The 21,293-nt window shown below is 40.7% G+C and overlaps 1 protein-coding gene across 1 annotated transcript in view; it reads right to left on the reverse strand.

The window, feature by feature from the left end:
• C5 (complement C5) overlaps nt 1–21,293 on the reverse strand; it is a 76,740-nt gene that overhangs the window by 4,483 nt on the left and 50,964 nt on the right. Inside the window, exons 31-39 of the mRNA XM_048340797.1 lie at nt 18,507–18,569; nt 17,027–17,108; nt 14,652–14,709; nt 8,605–8,707; nt 7,716–7,790; nt 7,498–7,603; nt 5,435–5,518; nt 3,493–3,582; nt 556–639 (exon numbers count right to left, since the gene is read on the reverse strand). Coding sequence (XP_048196754.1) covers nt 556–639; nt 3,493–3,582; nt 5,435–5,518; nt 7,498–7,603; nt 7,716–7,790; nt 8,605–8,707; nt 14,652–14,709; nt 17,027–17,108; nt 18,507–18,569 — 745 coding nt within the window. The remainder of the gene's footprint in view (nt 1–555; nt 640–3,492; nt 3,583–5,434; nt 5,519–7,497; nt 7,604–7,715; nt 7,791–8,604; nt 8,708–14,651; nt 14,710–17,026; nt 17,109–18,506; nt 18,570–21,293) is intronic.

Genomic DNA, 21,293 nt, shown 5'->3' on the forward strand with positions numbered 1-21,293 from the left:
AGAAGAAGGTGGGGCTGGGGATATAGCCTAGTGGCAAGAGTGCCTGCCTCGGATACACGAGGCCCTAGGTTCGATTCCCCAGCACCACATATACAGAAAACGGCCAGAAGCGGCGCTGTGGCTCAAGTGGCAGAGTGCTAGCCTTGAGCGGGAAGAAGCCAGGGACAGTGCTCAGGCCCTGAGTCCAAGGCTCAGGACTGGCCAAAAAAAAAAAAAAAAAAAGAAGGTGGTTTAAGTAACTTAAAATGAAACATTGAAGACTGGAGATAGCTTATGGCTTTTGTCATTCTCAAAGTCCTGGAAGGGACAAGAGAACAATAGTGATCTGAAATAAAAAGATTGAATGAGGAATATTTGTATAAATACCTTTAAAAACGTATCTCTCCAAATAGAACACAAACTTTTGAAAGGCAGGAATATTCTTCAAGTTCTATCTTCTGTGTCTAGTATAATGCCTTGTACATAGTAAGTGAGTGCTACATATTTGTTGAAAGGAAGGCGGGGGGAACAGAGGAAGGGAAAGGGGTAGGGAGGACAGAAGGAAGGAATTCTCACCTGTTTTATAGATATCCAAAAGTGTTGCCGTGTACTTGACAAATACATTTTCTTCTGTGATGGACTTGATGCTAACTTTATAAGCTGGCAACAAAACATAACAGGACCCAAATCAAATCAGTTTAGGCTGCATGCCACTGAGGCCATGCCCAATAAAAAGCCACATTTTGTCAGAGGGGAAAAGAAGCAAGGCAAGCTATTGTAGACACCTGAAGTGGATTTTATCTCTTCCAAGGAACTTCCCCAAATCCACTATCAGAATCATTGGTCCTGGCCACTGCGTTAGAACTGGCTAAGGATAAAGATGTAACAAAGTTAAATAATAACATAAGCACACAAGCAAATAGAATAATCTGAGATCGGATGTAGGACCGATGGGAGTGATTTGAGAAGCATCATGTTGGACACCCCTCCTTCTCAACTCTGCCATGGGAACAGCATTGTTTGTTTCCTGGCCTTGCTTCCTATACAGCTCCACTGGCTTTGCTATTTAGGTTTTGGCAGGATTCTATTTTCTTACCCATCTTTGCTTGGATTGGCAACACTCTGGCAAGAGCCTCCCCCTTCTCAACTCCTGTTTTCAAAGATTCAGACATGATTGTATGTGTGACCTGTAATAATCAACTTAAAGGGAATGACCCTCCTATTGGCCTCATAAAAGGCCTCTGTCATTGAAATAGAAGACCTAAAAGGTTTGTCTATTTTGGAGATTCTTCCGATCTCAATCTGTCCCTAATATCGATAAATATCTATACTGTTTGATACACAGAGAGGTGAATTCACTGCAGCAGAAGTGAATATTATGTAAGTTATTGACAAAAATGTGTGAAAATATCCTGAATTTCTGATTTATAAGTCTTTGTGGTGAACATGGACAATAGTATAATAATAGTATAAAGATATTGGTCGAGAGAGAGAATTATAGCCACCAGTGGCCACACCTGTAATCCTAGCTACTCAGGAGGTTGAGATTGAGGTTCAAAGCCAGCCTGGGCAGGAAAAGTCCATGTGAATCTTATTTCCAATTAACCAGCAGAAGGCTGGAAGTGGGGAAGGAAGGAAGAGAGAAAGAGAGAAAGAGAGAGAGAGAGAGAGAGAATTATTTTATTTCTTGTTATTGTAGCAATAGCCTATCATTACCAGAAAGAGAAGTTCTTTTTTTAAAAAAACCGTGTTTACTGGTATTGGAAGTAGGAAATTCAAAGGGAATACCAAATTCGAGAGACACAGGGTAAAAAAAGAGAAATAACTACAAAAGCAATACTTGCAAAACTGTTTGGTGTAAGTGAACTGAACACCTGGGGGGGGGGGAGGGAAAGGGGGGAAGGGAAGGGGGCATGAGGGACAAGGCAACAAACAGTACAAGAAATGTATCCAATGCCCAACGTATGATACTGTAACCTCTCTGTACGTCAGTTTGATAATAAAAATTTGAGAAAAAAAAAATTTTGGCTCAAGGTGAGTGCTCTACCACTTGAGCCACAGCTCCACTTCTAGCCTTTTCTGAGTAGTTTACTGGAGAAAAGAGTCTCACAGACTTTCCTGCCCTGGCTGGTTTTGAACTGTGATCCTCAGATCTCAGCCTCCTGAGTAGCCAGGATTATGGGGGTGAGCCACCGGTACCCTCTCCCGACCCCCTTTTAAAGCAACACATTAAATTGAGGTTACATTTATTTTCTGTGTTAGAATAAATTTTTGATACTTAAAGAGTTAAACTACTTTTAAAATGGAGGGAAGAAATAACTGCATTTTTAATTTTTTTCACTGGAAAGTATTCTCTTTTAAGTTCTGACGCCTATTATAAACCAAGTAGGTCTTGGCTAAGTCAGGCAGTTTCTTGACATTGTTTTTAAATCAAGTATTTCAAAGGAAAGAAATACTGGGAACCATGACAAAATTTGTTCTTACGGCCATATTTGCATGAAAAGGATTCAGCTGACTGTGATGGAAATGATCTAGTAGGGTCCAAGGTACATTTTGTCCTATTGCTTCCTGCATGACCTTCCACAAATTATTTAATGTCCTCAAGCTTCAATTTCTTCCCTGGCAAAATACTGACAACATGCAAGGGTTCTTATAAAACCCTTCATATATGAGAAACCACATATGAAAACCATTGGTAAATACAAAGTGCCAATCCAATTGTACTTTATTTTGGCTTGGAAATGATGCCCTTCCAATTAAAAAAACAAACAAACACAATTTGAGCTAGTATACAATCAGATCTCCCCCACTTCTCAAAAAAAAAAAAGCATCAGAAATAAAAATAAAAATGGGAAATCAAAGAAAACAATGGTGTTAGATTCTATACAAATATACTTGGGAGGGTCATTTAGTTCTGAGATGTTTTAGCATTGGACAACCAGAAAGACCTGTCCTTTTGAGAATATTGGGATTTGAGCTCCGGGCTTTGTGCTTGCTAAATAGGCACTCTACCATTTGAGCCACTCAGTCTAGAAGCCTCCTTTTGAAGTAGAGAGACCTCAAATGGGGATTGCAGCTGTACACTTACTAAAAATTATTAGTTCTGTCTTTGTTTTCAAAAGTTTTTTTAAACCAACCTTTCTAAAGCACTCTCTGCTCTTGTCAATTGAATGAATTTAAAAAAAACCTCTGAAATGTAATACCTCTGTGGCTTCTCAAAAGTTCCCTTTGAATATGTTTAAGTGCCTGTAATTCAAAAGGATCTATTAGGGTAATTTCTCTTGGCTGGCTATGCATGTCACTTCCATTATTTTTAATGAAAATCACATTTCCTTGCTGAGGAATAAATAATTTGCACATTAATGCTGAAAATTGGTGGCATTTTTCCTTCAAGGCAACAAATGAAATGTCGAATCCAGATAATCACAATGTAATGTTTTTTGATCTTTCTAAATGATCATGTATTCATCAAAATTCATGTTTAAAAGAACTCCATTAAACTTTTGAACTTACCATATGCAATCTCTGGCTTACACGCTATTTCTTTCCTGGTATCTGCAGAGATTGTCAAATCCAATTCTTTCTGCTTTTGCCCACAATCAGCTGGGGTATGGAAAGTGGTAAAAGTTATGTTAATGTGAAAAGGCAAGACCTCTTTTAGGGTGAGTAAAAATGATTTCTTATCTCAGGAAACAACAAATGCTGGAGGGGCTGTGGGGAAAGAGGAACCCTTCTCCATTGTTGGTGGGAGTGCAAATTAGTACAACCACTTTGGAGAACAGTATGGAGGTTTCTCAAAAAGCTCAATATAGTCCTACCCTATGACCCAGCCATACCACTCCTAGGCATCTATCCTAAACAGCAAAACCCAAGATATCAAAAGGACATTTGTACTTCCATGTTTATTGCGGCACAATTCACAATAGCCAAAATGTGGAAACAACCCAGATGCCCCTCCACAGATGAATGGATCCAAAAAATATGGTACTTATACACAATGGAATACTACATAGCGATTAGGAATGGTGAAATATTGTTATTCGCAGGGAAATGGTCAGAACTCGAACAAATAATGTTGAGCGAGACAAGCCTAGAACACAGAAAACAAAGGGGCATGATCTCCCTGATATATGACTGTTAACAAAGGGAGATGGAGAGACAGTAGAGACCAAGTCTGTGAACACTGTATATGTGCTTGATACATTGTAAATTGCATATGGGTCTACCTGACCTAGACAAGGGATGGAAAAACAGGTTGTAAGATATCACAAGAAATGTACACACTGCCCTACTATGTAACTGTACCCTCGGAGCACAACACCTTGTAAAAAATTTTTTTTGCTTAATTAATAATAAAAAAAATTAAAAAAAAAAACCTAACAGAAAAAAAATGATTTCTTATGAGTCTTAAGACAGTTCGACATAAATTCACAAGTACTAAATTCCTAAGACCTGCCCATTTTCTCTTTTTCCATAAAGTGATACATTAGAGAAAAACAAAAACAAAATCAACCAGCAACTAAACAAAACAAAACAAAAACCCAAACAGTCTTGAACCAAAGACTTGAAATATGTCTTAGGATGGTGCTGGGGGTGGTGGCGGAATGTATTGGGCTTTATAAGAGAACTGTGGTCAGGCTAACCCTGGGGGTGGGGACGAATGAGACCTTATTCAAAACAATAACAAAAACAAAAGAGGCTACAGGGGTGGCTCAAGTGGTAGAATGCCTGCTTACCAAGGGGAAGGCCTGGAATTCAAACTTCTACCATCAACCCCTTCCCTCCCCCACAAAAGATTTTTACAATAAGGACTTACTTAGGAAGGGGGGTGGATAACAGGTGAAAAAAAAAAACAGTTAATAATGAATTCTAGGCTGGGAATATGGCCTAGTGGCAAGAGCGCTTGCCTCCTACACATGAAGCTCTCGGTTCGATTCCCCAGCACCACATATATGGAAAACGGCCAGAAGGGGCGCTGTGGCTCAGGTGGCAGAGTGCTAGCCTTGAGCAGGAAGAAGCCAGGGATGGTGCTCAGGCCCTGAGTCCAAGGCCCAGGACTGGCCAAAAAAAAAAGAATTCTAGATCTTTCCCTTGGCCCAAAGAGACTGAATGTAACTAGACAACTGACAGAATTCCATTATCTGGAAGGATAAAGGAAATGAGAGAGGGCCTAACCCTGAGTCTCTCTTCTCTTGGGTTGCAGTTGTATGTTAAAAAGATGAGGGCAAAGTATGACAACCCTTAAGCATCTGGATGACATTTCTCTGTTCCTGAACCGTATTCCCGCAGGTTGTTGACGAAAGGATTCTAACAAAATCACTAGCTTTCAATCAATCAAGATTACATTCTTTTACTTCTGAGAAACAATCGCTGGCTGGGCCGGTTCCCCAAGGTGATTTTTCATGAGGGCTTTTTGAAACATGTGTGCAGTCTGAACATGTCAAGTGAAGCTCACCTTCTACACATTTGCATGTGGCTCCTTCGCAGACTTTCTGAAGTTTGGTATCAGAAGTGCTATAGAACATGGTGCACTGTTTGTCTGTGGCAATAAAAGTATAGTCAAAAGGAGTGGCTTGATGGACGTCTAACACATTTGCTAAGTCTAAGGGTTTATTCCAAACCCTTCTATTTATGGGTAAAGCCCAGGTTAAATTATGAATCGGCTGTGCTGGAAGGGCCTTCCTGTACTCGAGACAATCTCCTCTTGTTAGCTTAGTGCTGTGCTTGAAATCTTACTGTTCAAAATTCATGAAAGTATTTGGTGCTCCCATGAATGAGAAGAAAATAAGTTACATTACACATGAACCTACTAAAACAAACCTTATTGAAAGTATTTAGGCTGGACAAGAACATATATATTGTGTTTAAGTATGTATGTATAATGAATATGTCAATGAGAGGAGTGTCTATGTGTGGATTACAATGGTTTCAGGTGATAACAATAGAATGAGTGGGTGTGAGAGTTTGGTCTCTTTCATAATTTTCTAACCAACAGAACTACCCAAGGTAGAGTCACCTGCCTTGTGAGCCAGTCAGCTCTCCAGTCATTTATCATTTCAGCAGTGGCTGATTAGTCAAATGTAAGATCATTCTCTCAACACACATCTACTGTGAACACAGCATGCAGCTAACACTATGTTAGGCACCTAGGAATGCATGGATGAAAAGACTTTGAGGTTGATGAGTGATTTCAGTGTCATGCAATAACCACTGTAATAGGTATTATGTAAGAACTACACAACAGATACTATGGAAGTTGTCTTGAGAGGATGGGAGAATTCAAGGTTAAGTGGCCATCTCAAGAAGAGGGCTGGGTCAGGTGCTGATGTCTCAGGCCTGTAATCCAGATTTTAGGAGGCTGAGAGCTGAGGATTGAGATTCAAAGCCAGCCCCGGGGGAGGAAAGTCTGTGAGACTCATCTCCAACTAACCACCAGAAAACTGGAAGTGGTACAATGGCTCAAAGTGGTAGATCACTAGCCTTGAGCGAAAAAGTTCAAGGACAGTGCCCAAGCCCCGAATTCAAGCCCCACGAATGACAAAACAAAAAAGAGGGGTGGGAGAGGATGGGAACAGGGGAAGGGGCTCTTTGTGCAGAGATGGAATTTTATCTTTAGTTTCAGGAAAGTTTTTTTAAAATTAAAATTTTTTTTCACAGCATCTGGTCACCAAATGGTATGGCCCTCAGTTCACAGGTTATCTCTTACAGCTACCAGGTATGTTGGGGAGTGGGGAGTGTTGGCCCAATAGCCTCCTCTCATAGCTTAGCATGCTCCTTTCCTAGGCAACACTGGGCCCATTTAGTGAGGGCACTAAATAATTAGCCTCCACCGTCCTTTACCTTGGGATGGCACTCCTTTAGGGCAAATATAACCATATAAGGCAACAAGATCCCCTTAGAGTGAACTTCAGGCCTGGGCAGCTGCCATAAATCCTAGCCGCCATGATGAACCCCTGGTCCACACGTGCACACCGGGGTCTCTGCCTCCAAAACCCCCTAGATTATATAGATCACCTCAGACAAATAGCACTCCTTCTCACTTCCCCTGTGAGAGGGGGTCCCGCGGGTCCCTTTGCTGGCAATACACCTTCCCTTTGTTCTTTGTACCTGGATGTCTGCTTGGTTTTCTGGCAAAGTCTAATTTACTCTAACAGGGAGGAAAGGGGGAGATGATTCAGCCAGGACAGTCTAACATAAGGCTGTCAGGGGGAAAGGTGAACATTTTTAGTTTAAGTCATTTTTTCCACCAGAGATTCAATAAATATAGACAACGAACACTACAGAAAAGTGTGAGGCCAATGAAGCTAAAGTTTGGGTCTAGACAGTTACAGTCCTTTTATTTTTAAAGTGAAGGAACTGAGAACTGAGACATGAAATTATTTGCTTCATGTCATGAAGTAGTTGCATTCAATATTTAAAAAACTTGTAAGGTAATAGCTGCAAAGTTTAAGCTGGGACTTTTACGAAGTGGGTGTTAAGGCGATTCGAAGATATTAAAGATGTGGTCGAGTTGATTACCTGGTCTGTGATATTCATACACTGTGAAAGTAGCTGGGCTCAGAAATCCAACTTGGAAAAGTTCAAATATCCGGAATCGGACACAAAGGAAATCGCTGGAAGGAATCTGTTGGCCAAAGTCAGGTATTTAAGGGAATTATAGGAGAGAAAATGTTCACAGGGATCTGTAAATTTTGGAGGGTTGATGGGATGGGACACTGTGAGGAGGGGGAGCTTACCGAATTGAGCTGAAGGATAACATGCCCCTCTTTGATGTGGTAATCAGTTAATAGTTGATCTACCCCTTCCACAAGCTAAGGAAAGAGAGAAATGTTTGTATGCAGTTTCATTATCTTTATGTTTAATTGCATTCTCCTGTGGATGGATGTGAAACCACAGTTACATGATATACTACTCAAGAAAAAAAAAATCTAAGCTCATGAGCACAAATGAATTATTTTGAACCATGCAAGTATATGTTTTAGATTCACATGTATAAATCCAGATATACATAGATTGTTATTTAGTAAAGACTTCTTTTGGGTGATTGTACGAAAGTGATGTATGAAAATGAAAGGATGGGGCTGAGAATGTGGCTTAGCGGTACAGTGCTTGCCTAGCATGCATGAAGTCCTAAGTTCGATTCCTCAGCACCGCATGAACAGAAAAAGCCAGAAGTGGTGCTGCGGCTCAAGTGGTAGAGTGCTAGCCTTGAGCAAAAGGAAGCCAGGGACAGTGCTCAGGCCCTGAGTTCCAAGCCCTCAAGACTGGCCCAAAACAAAATAAAACAAACAAATAAAATGAAAGGATGTAAATTTGTTTATAAAAGAATGCAGAAAAGAGCCAGTGGCTCATGTCAGTAATCCTAGCTACTCAGAGGGCTGACATTTGTGGATTGTAATTTGAAGTCAGCCCAAGCTGTCAGACTCTTAAAGCCACTAAACTACCAAAAAAAGCTGGAAGTGGAGCTGTGGCTCAAGTGGTAGTCTTAATAAAATTTAAAATAAAAAAATAAAAAAGGTCAGGGACAGGGCCCAGGCCCTGAGGTCCAGCCCCAGGACCCACACACAAAAGAAGTATGCACAAAAGAAACCCAAGCATTCACAACAAGATTTTGAAAACACTTGCTGCTTCTAAGTCTTCTTGGTTTGCACTGATTCCCGTGGGCAGAGCGATATCCATCACAGCATGGGAAGACCCAGATGAAGACTCGTCCTTGCTGGGCTTGTAGCTAAAACAAGCAACAGGTTAGGAAATGAAAGAACTAAATGCATAAGGCTCTTTAATGAAGAGCCCAAATTCTTTAGCAGGCTTTCATTTTTGAACTGGCAGCTCCATTTTTTTTGTTGTTCCTGGATAATGCATATATTCAGAATCTCTGCATTTTAGAGTTGTGAAAGATTTTTGAGTCATCTATTCTGCCTTTCCTTGACCTGCCCAATAATCTCAGTGGATCATTATTCCAATGTGTTGTGCTGGTCCTGGGGCTTGAATTCAGGGCCTGGGTGCCATCCTGAACGCTTTTTTGCTTAAGATTAGTGCCTAGGATTTGAGCCACAGCTTTACTTCTGGCTTTTTGGTAGTTCGTTAGAAATAAGAGTCTTACAGATTTTCCTGCTTAGGCTGGCTTCCAACTGTGACCTTCAGATCTCAGCCTCCTGAGTAGCTAAGGTATTACAGGTGTGAGCTACCAGTGCCTGGCTACATTTTTAAATTAATTTTTTAAATTATTGTATAAAGGATTTCATTTTGACATATGGGCCATTATTCTAGAACATCAAAGTTATCAATTCCAAGCAAAGTAGCTTGGGAAATGAGGGAGGAGAGTCAGGTACTAGTTCAAGGTTATACAGTTAGGTCATTCAGGGTTATGTATGAATCCAGATCTCCTCATTCTTTCTCTAGTTACTTTATGGCCTATACTCAATGTTAAAACATTTTTTGTACACTGAAAAGAGCAGGAGCAGACAGGAAGAAAAATACACTAAAATGTTCAGAGGAACTCTATGATGATGGTAAGATTCTACTCGATCACATGTCTTTTCTTCCATGCTTTCCTCTGGTTTCTAAATTTTCCATAATAGACATTTTATTTTAAAAAATAATACTTCAGCCCCCTAGTAAACGAGTGGATCAGGAAAATGTGGTACATATACACAATGAAATTCTATGCCTCTATCAGAAAGAATGACACTGCCCCATTCCTAAGGAAATGAAAGGACTTGGAAAAAAATGATATTAAGTGAAGTGAGCCAGACCCAAAGAAACATGGACTCTATGGTTTCCCTCATAGGGGATAATTAGTACATGTTTAGGTTAGTCGTAGCAGAGGATCACAATAGCCCAATAGCTATACCCGTATGAACACATAAGGTGATGCTAAGTGAAATGAACTCTACATTATGGAAACAAGTAGTATCTCATTTTTTTAAATTATTTTCAACATGCATGTGAAACAGTACCCTTTTTTTTTCTTTTTCTTTCATATTCACTTCCCATGGTTTTACCCCCGCTATCACTGAATCTGGTCTTAGTAACCTGGATATTGTATATACGTGTATTAGAACTAGGGAAGGGAAAGGGAACACCCAAATTGAGAGACAAAGGATAAAAAGAGAAACCATTCCAAAAGCAATACTTATAAAAATCATTTGGTGTAAATAACTGTACAACTCATTGGGGGGGGGGGGGAAGGGAAAGGGGAGGGGGAGGGGGGAGGAGGGAGGAGGTAACAAGTTGGATAAGAAATGTACTCACTGCCTTATATATGAAACTGTAACCCCTCTGTACTTCACTTTGACAATAAAGAAAAAATAATAATACTTCAAAGGCTATAAGTAAAAATAGTTGAAAAGGGTAAAATGAGAGTTTTGTTTTTGCCTTCTTTTGGTGAGAGAAAGGAGATAGCAGGAAAACAGACTTGATTCTGGATAATTTTCCGTAAATCATTTCTCTTTTCCAAGCTCATTTTCTTATTTAAGAAATCAACTATGTCCTGTGTTTTGAATGGATCTTGAGGATTCTAAGGTTTTGGCTTTGGGTGGCAGAGCCTTGATTGGTATCATTAGCAGAGCTGGAGGACTGGGAGGAGGGAGGGGCAGGAAGGGCAGGAGGGGCAAGGGCAGAGACTGTGTCTCTGCTATGTTGATTTGGAGGTTCCAGCCTCCCCTCAAGATGCTTGACAGGCAGCTGTGTATTTGAAGTTGGAGCTGGGGAGAACAGTTAGGATAAATGTAAGAAACTGAAGGATTGTTTCATAAGGGTGAAATGGATAGATGGCATCCCAAAGAATGTGTATTAGTGAAACAGAAGACATTACACACATGAGTGAGGTGACAGGCCCACCCTATCTCACCTTATTCTAAAGCACATACAAAACAGTCCCTATTTGAAATTTTAGATACAATGTTTACCACCACAATTATACTATTAGAAAAATCTCTGACTCAACAATCATAGCCCTGCTCTCCACCGACAGATCCATTTTAGAGCAGAACATAAAAGGGCTTACGAACTGTGCTGTGACGTGTGAACATCCCCCTAATTGGATGGGGAGAAGCAGAGAATTCTTGCACGCAGATGCAAATACTCCAAAGGCAGGATGGAAAGGGCCTCCCGGGTGGAGAGGGCCTATGAAAAGGTTATTGGAGCCTTGATGACTCGTTGCCATGGAGACGATTTCAATCACGGAACAGAAATCCTCCTTTCAAGAAGCCTTTTGCCTGCTGCCAAAACCAGCAATTTTCCCCAAAGGCATTTTGTTGCAGAGAAATGAAATCTTTCTCTCCCCACCCCCCATCTTTCTTAGGAATACAACAGAGAGGTTGTGAAAGCTAAATACATGAAAGAGATCTTCTGAACACAGACACTGCGCTGGCACTTTTTTTTTTTTTAAATCAGTAAAGAATATTTGAAGGCAAAGCATTTCTTTCACGAATAAGGACTACAAGTTACTTTTGGAATTTGCCCAACCTAACTTCAGTGTCATGGAGCCAAAAGCATATTCCACTAGCTGTTTTTTGTTGTTTTTTTTTTTTAAACATTCTGAACCCAATTTGTCAAAACCAAAGGATAGACTATTCACTATTGTATTTTTACTTTCTTTTCTTTTCTTTTTGGTCATGGGGCTTGAACTTGGGGTCCAAGCACTGTCCCTGCGCTCTTTTGCTCAAGTCTGTACCATTTTGAGCCACAGCACCACTTCTGGTTTTCTGATGGTTAACTGAATCTCATGGACTTTGCTGCCTGGGCTGGCTTTGAACTGTTTCTCAGCCTCTTAAGTAGCTAGGATTATAGGTGTGAGTCACCAGCACCCAGCTACTTTTTTTCTTTTGTACAGCACAAAAATCTCAAATTAGGTTTCCTGACGGTAAGTCAAATGAATGAGGTTTAAAAAATTACTATTATCCTTAAGTAGTTGTACAAAAGGGTTTCAATTTAACATGTCAGTTTATGAGTACAATGCATCTTGATTAGTGTCATCACGTCTACTGTTCTCCACCTTTATGTTCCAATCTTACCCATCACCTCAAATTACTTGATTCCATTTTCACAAGAATGAGTTTTCATGAGCCTTTTTAGCTATAGCAGAGTTACGGACAAGTAGAAGTGATAGAGTCATAGAGGTAAGGTGGTCCAATATGCATGCCCTGTAGAAAACCTCTGGAGAAGTAAGCTAACTTTCTGGTGACCCCATAAGTGCTTACTGACAGAGGCTACTCACACGGTACCATTCTATCACAAGACAGCCCTTCTTCAAGCCAACTCTAGGTACCACCCTATTGGGTCCCAGGTATGGATCCTAGCTCTGTCAGAAGTTGCTCATAACTTTCATGTGACCACTGTATGGCTTTAAACACAACTGTGATCATGTGCCCTCCCCATCCCAGCTAATAGGTTCCAAGTGTGGTAATGACAATAAAGGCTGAGGAAAGGTGACCTTGATGGAAAAGTGAGGGAATGGGGAAAGACATTTGAAAGGGCACCGAGAGCAGGAACTAGCCCAGAGAGGATGTGGGGAATGCTGGGAGGAAGGAACGCAGTCAAAGCAGGAAGGGTGGGTGAAGGGTGGGTAGGTAGTGAAGGAATCCTGAGAAGAGGAGCGATGGGGCTCAGGACATAAACATGGCTTGGGAACAGCTGGGAGGAAGGTAGTGGAGAACAATTTACTGTTATTTGGGATCAGTGGCCTCCGATTCTCCAAATTGAAAGCCGTAATTTAAATATTGGATTAGGAATCAAGGGGTCAGGGATTTGAGGCCTGGATCTGTCTCTAATTCTGTGGGAACTTGATGGGTTACTTCATCTTGTTTGATCTCAGTTTATTTCTGAAATAGAGGGATTTCTATGTTATCACCAAAGTCCTCAGCTCTAATCTAGGTAATTCCATGGAATTTGGCACCATATGAAATTATAAATAAAAACAGCAACATCCTATCCATAGATACCACGGCTATTGATAATACAAAGAGTTCAGGAGAACAGAACACAGTAGAAAGGATTGAGAGGTGATGGAAGAAAGAGAAAAGAAGGCTGTTTTCTAGTCTTGGCTCTGCCACTAATTGTTCACTTTATGTCGTCACAAAACTCTAATACATAAAGCGTTTTCAAAGCAGGTGGTGGCTGTGGTTAGCAAAGGAATGGCCCTCAAAGTTGTCCATATTTTAATTCTATGAGCTCATGAATCTGTTAGTGTATATAGCAAAAGGGATTTGGCAGCTGTGGTAAAATGAGGGACTGAGATAGAAAGATGACTATGGATTATCTGGGTGGATGTAATGGGATCAATAAAGGTCTTTATATGAGGGTAGGAGGAGAGTCAGAGAAGACTGTGATAATGGAAGCAGGAGTCAGAATCAAATATGAAAACAGTGCAGAGTTGGCACTGAAGATAGAAGAAGAGGCTATAAGCCAAAGAACATGGGCAGCTTGTGTCCTCTTTTTTCTTTTTTTCTTTTTTTGGCCAGTCCTGGGGCTTGGACTCAGGGCCTGAGCACTGTCCCTGGCTTCTTCTTGCTCAAGGCTAGCACTCTGCCACTTGAGCCACAGCGCCACTACTGGATATTTTCTGTATATGTGGTGCTGGGGAATCAAACCCAGGGCCTCATGTATACAAGGCAAGCACTCTTGCCACTAGGCCATATCCCCAGCCCAGCTTGTAGCCTCTTGAATGAGGAAAAGACAAGGAAATAGATTCTCCTCTAGACTCTCCAAAAGAAGTCCTTAATTTTAGGGTTTGTGACCCTCCATATTGTAAAATAATAAATTAATTTTGTTTCAGATCCTTAAGTTTGTAGAAAATTGTTACATAGCAGCAATGGAGAACTAATATTTGGCCAACTTAGATCTCTGTGGTCAGTCAGTAGGTGGGGTCACATGAATGGTGTCTGAGCTTTGGACATTTCTGAAAGCTCTGATTTGTGTGCAGACAGGGTGAGAACTAGTACTCAATGACAGCCAGAGATTTTTCTGGGTGGATGTGATTTTTCTTTTTTAACAGAAGAAGAAACACTGTGAAAGAGATCTTTTGCATTTTCTTTTGCTAACAATTATATCCCATAGCTATCCTTCTAAAAGACTGAGTTTATTATATTGTTTGAATCAGAAGATAAGATATGGGAGAGAAACACACACACACATATATATGAGCAAAATAAAATCTGTTCTTTATAATAAATGAGTACTTAATAATATCTCATGCTGGGTGCTTATGGCCTACGCCTTTAATCCTAGCTACTCAGGAGGCTGAGATCTGAAGATCATGGTTTGAAGCTAGCCTGGGCAGGAAAGTCTGTGAGACTTATCTACAATTAAGCACTAAAAAATACAGAAGTGGAGCTGTGGCTCAAGTGATTGAGTGTTAGCCTTGAGCAAATAAGTTCTGGGAAAGCATCCAGGTCCTGAGTTCAAGCCCCATGCCTAGCACACACATACAAAAAGAATACCTCTTCTATCTGCATATAAAAATAACAATTTTAATGTCTTCTATACTATTAAAATGACCCAAATAAGACCAGAGACAGGCACAATGGCATACTTATGTAATCCCAGTATTAGGGAGGCTAGTGTCTGGATAGTGAGTTCAAGGCCAGTCTAGGCCATACATGAAACATGTCTCTAGCATCAACAAAGTAAGACCTTGAGATCTCCATTTCACTTTGTGGAAAAGGACTCACCTGGCACATGCTATTAGGCGCTTGTATCCTGATTCTCTGTATGCACTGTAGTGGGATGCTAGCACAGAAATAAACAAACATAAAGCAAAATGTTTATAGTTGTCTTAGGGACTTTTCAGAACAGAATCATTAATGAATAAGTCTCTGAATACACTTAGAAATGATTTGTGATCTGGCAGTACTTTTACTGATTCTAATGGAAATGCATGGCTACTGAAAATACCAGGGCATTTGTAAACTTGTATTTTTTTTATTTTTTAGCAGTATTGAAGATTGAACTCAGAGCCTTATACTTCCAAGACAGGTAGTCTACCCCTTGGCCCTTGGCCATACCTCCAGTCTGGAAGTCTTTAAACAATAAGAGAACTTTTTTGCTCTCAAAGAACTTAACAATTTAGGGCTGGGGATATAGCCTAGTGGCAAGAGTGCCTGCCTCGGATACACAAGGCCCTAGGTTCGATTCCCCAGCACCACATATACAGAAAAAACGGCCAGAAGCGGCGCTGTGGCTCACGTGGCAGAGTGCTAACCTTGAGCAGGAAGAAGCCAGGGACAGTGCTCAGGCCCTGAGTCCAAGGCCCAGGACTGGCCAAAAAAAAAAAAAAAAAAAGAACTTAACAATTTAAAGAAAAATTCATTTAAGATAAGTATGTATTAGTAACACGTGTGGGGCTGTGGAGGGAGGAAGAGGAGATGATGGGCTATGGTGGTAGTTGGAGTGTTGCTGCAGGAACAGGCCTCTGAACTACATCTGGATGATATCAAGCCTACACACACTAGGACGGAGGGCAGAGGAGGAGGACGGGAGGGAGCTGGTGGACTTGCTTTTGGACCAGGAAGTGAAAACGAACCAGTAGGGGCATAGGAAGGACACAGGTTTAAAGAGAAAGAGGTATTTTAAAAAAAGAAACCATGGGCTGGGAATATGGCCTAGTGGTAGAGTGCTTGCCTTGAATTCACGAAGCCCTGGGTTCGATTCCCCAGCACTACACACACACACACACACACACACACACACACACACACACACACACACACACACACACACAGAGAGAGAGAGAGCGCCAGAAGTGGCGCTGTGGCTCAAGTGGTAGAGTGCTAGCCTTGAGCAAAAAGAAGCCAGGGACAGTGCTCAGGCCCTGAGTCCCAAGCCCCAGGACTGGCCAAAGAAAAAAGAGACCATAAGCCCTGGTGAGACAGAAGTAAACATGGAAGCAGAGAAATGTGTTTGCTAGAATACAAAAAGGCTAGGAATAGGGGCTGGGGATATGGCCTAGTGGCAAGAGCGCTTGCCTCGTATACATGAGGCCCTGGGTTCGATTCCCCAGCACCATATATACAGAAAACGGCCAGAAGTGGCGCTGTGGCTCAAGTGGCAAAGTGCTAGCTTTGAGCAAAAAGAAGCCAGGGACAGTGCTCAAGCCTTGAGTCCAAGCACCAGGACTGGCCAATAAAAAAAAAAAAAAAAAAGGCTAGGAATAGAAAATGAATAGGGTTATGAGAGAATTAGGGTCCTGAAATGGATGTTGACATACAGAATTCAAAAGAATTAGTTATTTCTATAGCTTTACAGTAGTATTTTTTTTTTTTTGTCGGTCATGGGGCTTGAACTCAGGGCCTGGGTACTGTCCTTGAGCTTTTGTGTTCAAGGGTAGCACTCTACCACTTTGAGCCACAGCTCCATTTTCTGTTTTCTCATGGTCAGTTGGAGATAAGAATCTCACAGACTTTCTTTCTCAGGCTGGCTTTGAAGATGGGATCCTCAGATCTCAGCCTCCGGAGTAGCTAGGATTATAGCCATGAGCCACTGGTGCCTAGCCTAATAGTTATTCTTAAAAGAGAGAGAGAGAGAGTGTGTGTGTGTGTGTGTGTGTGTGTTGGTACTGGATCTTAAACTTGGGGCCTGGACGCTGACCCTTTGCTCAAGGCTAGCGCTGTACCAATCGAGTCACAGCTCCACTTCAGGCTTTTTTGGTGGCTAGAGATAAGAGTCTCATGGGCTTTCCTGCTGAGGCTGGCTTCCAGCCACAATTCTCAGATCTCAGCTTCCTGAGTGGCTAGCATTACAGGCATGAGCCACCAGTGCCCAGCTGAATATTCTTTAAACTATTCTTTAAATATTCCTTAAAAATAATATAATAAAAATAACCTTACCAATAGTAAAATGCACTTAGTTGTTAAATTATTCAATATTAGTTTCCAACTATTGTTAAAGAGTTACATCTATGATTATAAATGGAAATGAGGTTCACTTGGATGTCAACAAGCAAAAAAAAATGTATTCACAAATCTTGTTTTTTGAATAAGCACATATTTCCTTATCAAAGATGCTCTTTTTTTTTACTTTCTTTATGTCTAGCATCCTGCTGTTTTACCTTCAAAGTTTTGTGCATCAATTTTCAAGTGAAAGTTGCAAACTTCCTCAGAGGTACTGGTTTTGTGCACTACAGTTTTGACCTGCATTTGGACATGGAAACAAGAAGATTAGTTAAAACGTAAAAGGTATTATAAAAGTACTGTGGCAGCGAATGGGATGCCTATAGTATCATAGCCAATCTAATGCTAAGGGTGTGCATATCTCATGCGTCTATACCCCATGAAGTCAAACCCAAGCATCTTACTCTACAAGAAAGTCCCTTAGTGCTGTGCACTTTGTCTATTGCATAACAAAGCAAGAATCATGGCCCACACCTCAATACAAACAACAAAGTGCAGGTATATTTGGAGGGAGGAAGGGAGTTGTCACAAATAAGTATATTGAGAGCAACCAGGAGTGTTAGGAAAAAAAAAATCCACCTTTTCCTGTGCAATCTTATAGGCAGTTCTTGAAGGAAAAATGTCCTAAAGATAAGTATATAATTAAATTCATCAAGAAAATGTTCATTTCAGAGCACTCAGTTTGAGACTGAGTGATAGACCCCAAGGGCTTAGAAGAGCTTGTAACTATTCAAGTGGCTAATGTATAGAATTACACAGTCATGTGATTCAGAATGACATTTCTGTCAATGCTGGGCTGCATAGATGACAACTTAAACTCCCACCTATAGTACATCAGTCTCCAAAGATAGTGGATCACGGAGATGTGAATGTTAGCAACTGTAGAAAAAATACACGTCACATACCTATACATGCACTTATACACATAGAACCCTAAAAATCATATGCCTATGTTCTGTTATCTACCACATAAGGATAGGAGCTTGTCCTAAGAAATGCATCATTAGGTAATCTTGCCACTGGGGGAGCATCACAGGTACACTTACACAAACTACAACAGCTATGACATCACCAGGTGATATAGACCTATAGACCACTGTCATATATGCAGCCCAGCTTGGCCAGAAATGATTCTTAAGCATATGACTCAATATAATTATATACACAATTTGGACAGATACACAGAAGGTATATATGTATAAGGATGAATATAGTATCAAAAGTAATTTGAGGAACAATTGTCAAGACACAATAGAAAAGCTATTAGATGAATCCTATCTGAGTGATAGTTACTCAAGTTCAGATTTATTTATGTTTATTCTGCTTAAGGGCTCAACTTTGGTATTTCAATGAACATAGTTTATGGATATATTACTAATGATACTTATTAAGCTCTTCAAGATGACTAGATTCAACTTCCAGTTTTGATTTGATTCCTCTTATTTATTCTTTATAAATATAGCCATGTAGTTAAGGTTTCTGTTTGTTTGTTTGTATCTGTGCCTGTTGTGGGGCTTGAACTCTGGGCCTGACCTCTGTCCCTGAGTCAAGCTCAAATTTCTATGACTTACTTGCAAAGTCCTTAACTTTTATGTTACATGGTAAAACAGACCCATTGAATCTTCACTGAACACTCACATGTACTGTAGCTAGGCCATTGCTAAATCCTGTACTGATGATGAGGTCATCGTTGAGAGGTACCTGGAAACATGGAGAAAAAAATCATGCTTTTATTGATCATTCCTTAGGAAGGGAAACAGAGTAGTGAAGACAGTGGGCTTTCAACTGCCAGACTTCCCTTGCAGAGCTTAAAATTAACTGGATAAGAAAATCCTAGGTTGATAGTAGGCACTAGAAGATGTTGGAATTTTCTTTCTCCCTTTTGAATGTTAATTTAATGTCTGAGATCTCTTCGACGAGTCAATAAAACCAACATGTCACTTTTGGTTGTATTTCTGTCTCTATAGCTAACTAGCTAATTATATACCACATAACTATATAGGTAGTTAAACTAAAACTAGGTCTCCATTTTCTTTATCAATGGCATACATCTCTTTCAGAGTCTAGTTCAGACATCTACGTGCCAGTGGAGGTTGTTTTCATTAGCGTTGAGACTCGTGACTCCAGTGTGGGTGCAAGAGGTCTTTGGCTCTCTACTACCATCCTCTTTGTACCTTACTTCTACCTCTTGATAATTCACCTTTCCTATTTGTCTCTGGCCTTTGTCAAAACTCTCAGCACCACCCTCAAGCCTGCTAAGCAACCCATCATTGCTGTTGCTTTCCCTTCCATCCTGCTAGGAGAAAAGTGAAGACATGAGTGAATTAAACAATTATCTGCCCCAGAGAAATCCTCTCATCCAAGTGCTCCTCAACCGGTGGCACTTTGAGCAACATCTCAAAGAGCCAGCTGTCCTTTGGTGTCATGTCTGTAGCTTCCTCTTCTCTTTGCTTCAGCTCATGATTGTAAAAGAGACACAGTGAGCATTCCTGTTTGCCAATCCTTCTGTCAAATTTTATCAAAATAGGAAAAGAGGCCATATCTCCTATTCTTCCTGACAGAATATAGCAGCAGTTTCTGGGGACTGTGTGTCTTGAGATGATGTACAAGCAAAGTTTCTATGGGTAGATAGGTAAGTGTTAAAAGTGGTGTGTACTAAATCCCACCTCTGTCTTCCTTCCTGTCACCTCTTAGGTACAGACGTATTTTTTTTTAAAGAAGAATCCTGTATGGAAGAAGTTGTTCAAACTCATTTAAACTAGCATTTTCCCTGCATACTCAACCACCTGACATTCCTTCACATAATACATTTCCGGAAGCGCTGGTATAGAGGATTCCAAACTATATACTAACTGTCCAGGTTTCTTGTGGAAGCAACATCCTGGGTTGAGTCTTTAAGTTACTTTAAGATGACAAGAAGATACTGATAGCTTTACTTCTGTAGAGAAAAAATTAATTCCAGCAACCTAATTTAGGCCTACCATGCTCTTCAGACCAACAGCTACTCTTTAGAATTTAGTCTCAAAACATGACTCTGGTGAGTTCTAAGTACTCCAGGGATGGGACACACATCCTGAATCTAGGAGCCACAGCAAAAATATCAGGGCCACAAGCACAAAGGACTACACTGGCCCAGGGGTGAAGCATGCCAAAACCCAGAGCTCTCTATTTCCAGATCTTTTTTTTCCCAAGAGAAATCAGGAATTAGATTAGTATTTGAAAACTCTGGATCTTTAAATGTTGCCATAGATATATGCTGTGTCTACATCCATATCTTTTTTCTTTTTTTATAATGAGCCCTTGGTTGGTAATTTTTGCATTAAATTTCTTCCTCATGCTGACTCACTTTTCACTGGTAGGGAATCTGTGGAACATGTGGACAGTATGGACTTCTCCCACTTATATATTCCAATATAGTTAATAATTAGAATCTGGTAATTAGAAAACATGTATTCGTAGCTGGATACTGGCAGCTAATAATAACACAGAATCTACTTCCTCCATTGCATCCCTTTCTTTGGAAAAATTTCATCTTTTTTTTTTTTTTTGGCCAGTCCTGGGCTTGAACTCAGGGCCTGAGCACTGTCCCTGGCTTCTTCCCGCTCAAGGCTAGCACTCTGCCACTTGAGCCACAGCGCCACTTCTGGCCATTTTCTGTATATGTGGTGCTGGGGAATTGAACCCAGGGCCTCATGTATACAAGGCAAGCACTCTTGCCACTAGGCCATATCCCCAGCCCGAAAAATTTCATCTTTAACAATCTAGTAATACATGACAAAGGGAAAGGAGTTAAGGGAACTAAAGGCCAATTCCAGGCTGGTGACAGTGTACAAGATGCCTAGGACCAGAAGGAACCACCAATGAATCCCAAACATGTCTTCTTTCCTATATAACACTACCACCTTAGTGGGTGATGTTACCTCTGTCCAAAATGTTCTTCCCGTTCCTTCATTGAGATAACCCCCCTTTTTTGTTGTTGTTGTTGCTGGTTGTGGGCTTGAACTCAGAGCCTGGGTGCTGTCCCTATGCTTCTTCACTCAAAGCTAGTGCTCTAGCACCTTGAGCCACAATGTGACATCCAGTTTTCTGGTGGTTAACTGGAAATAAGAGTCTCATAGACTTTCCTACCCATGCTGGCTTTGAACCGTGATCCTCAGAGCTCAGCCATCTGAGTAACTAGGATTACAGGCATGAGCCACCAGCGCTTGGCTTCATTTTTATTCTTCCAGACTTAACCCACATATCTGGGCACTCTGCCCCTGATCTGTGAGCTAGGATCAGGAGGTCTGCCCTCCTCTCTTGTACCTATTCATGCTCTTATTTTTCATCATCTATTTCAATGATGGTCTCTCCACAATATATATGTTCTTTGTAGTTTGCTCTTGAATGCTCTGGGCCCAAAATATAATAAATATCCCTCCTTAG

The sequence above is a fragment of the Perognathus longimembris genome, chromosome 1 (genome assembly GCF_023159225.1).
Source record: "Perognathus longimembris pacificus isolate PPM17 chromosome 1, ASM2315922v1, whole genome shotgun sequence".
Taxonomy (NCBI): Eukaryota; Metazoa; Chordata; class Mammalia; order Rodentia; family Heteromyidae; genus Perognathus; species Perognathus longimembris.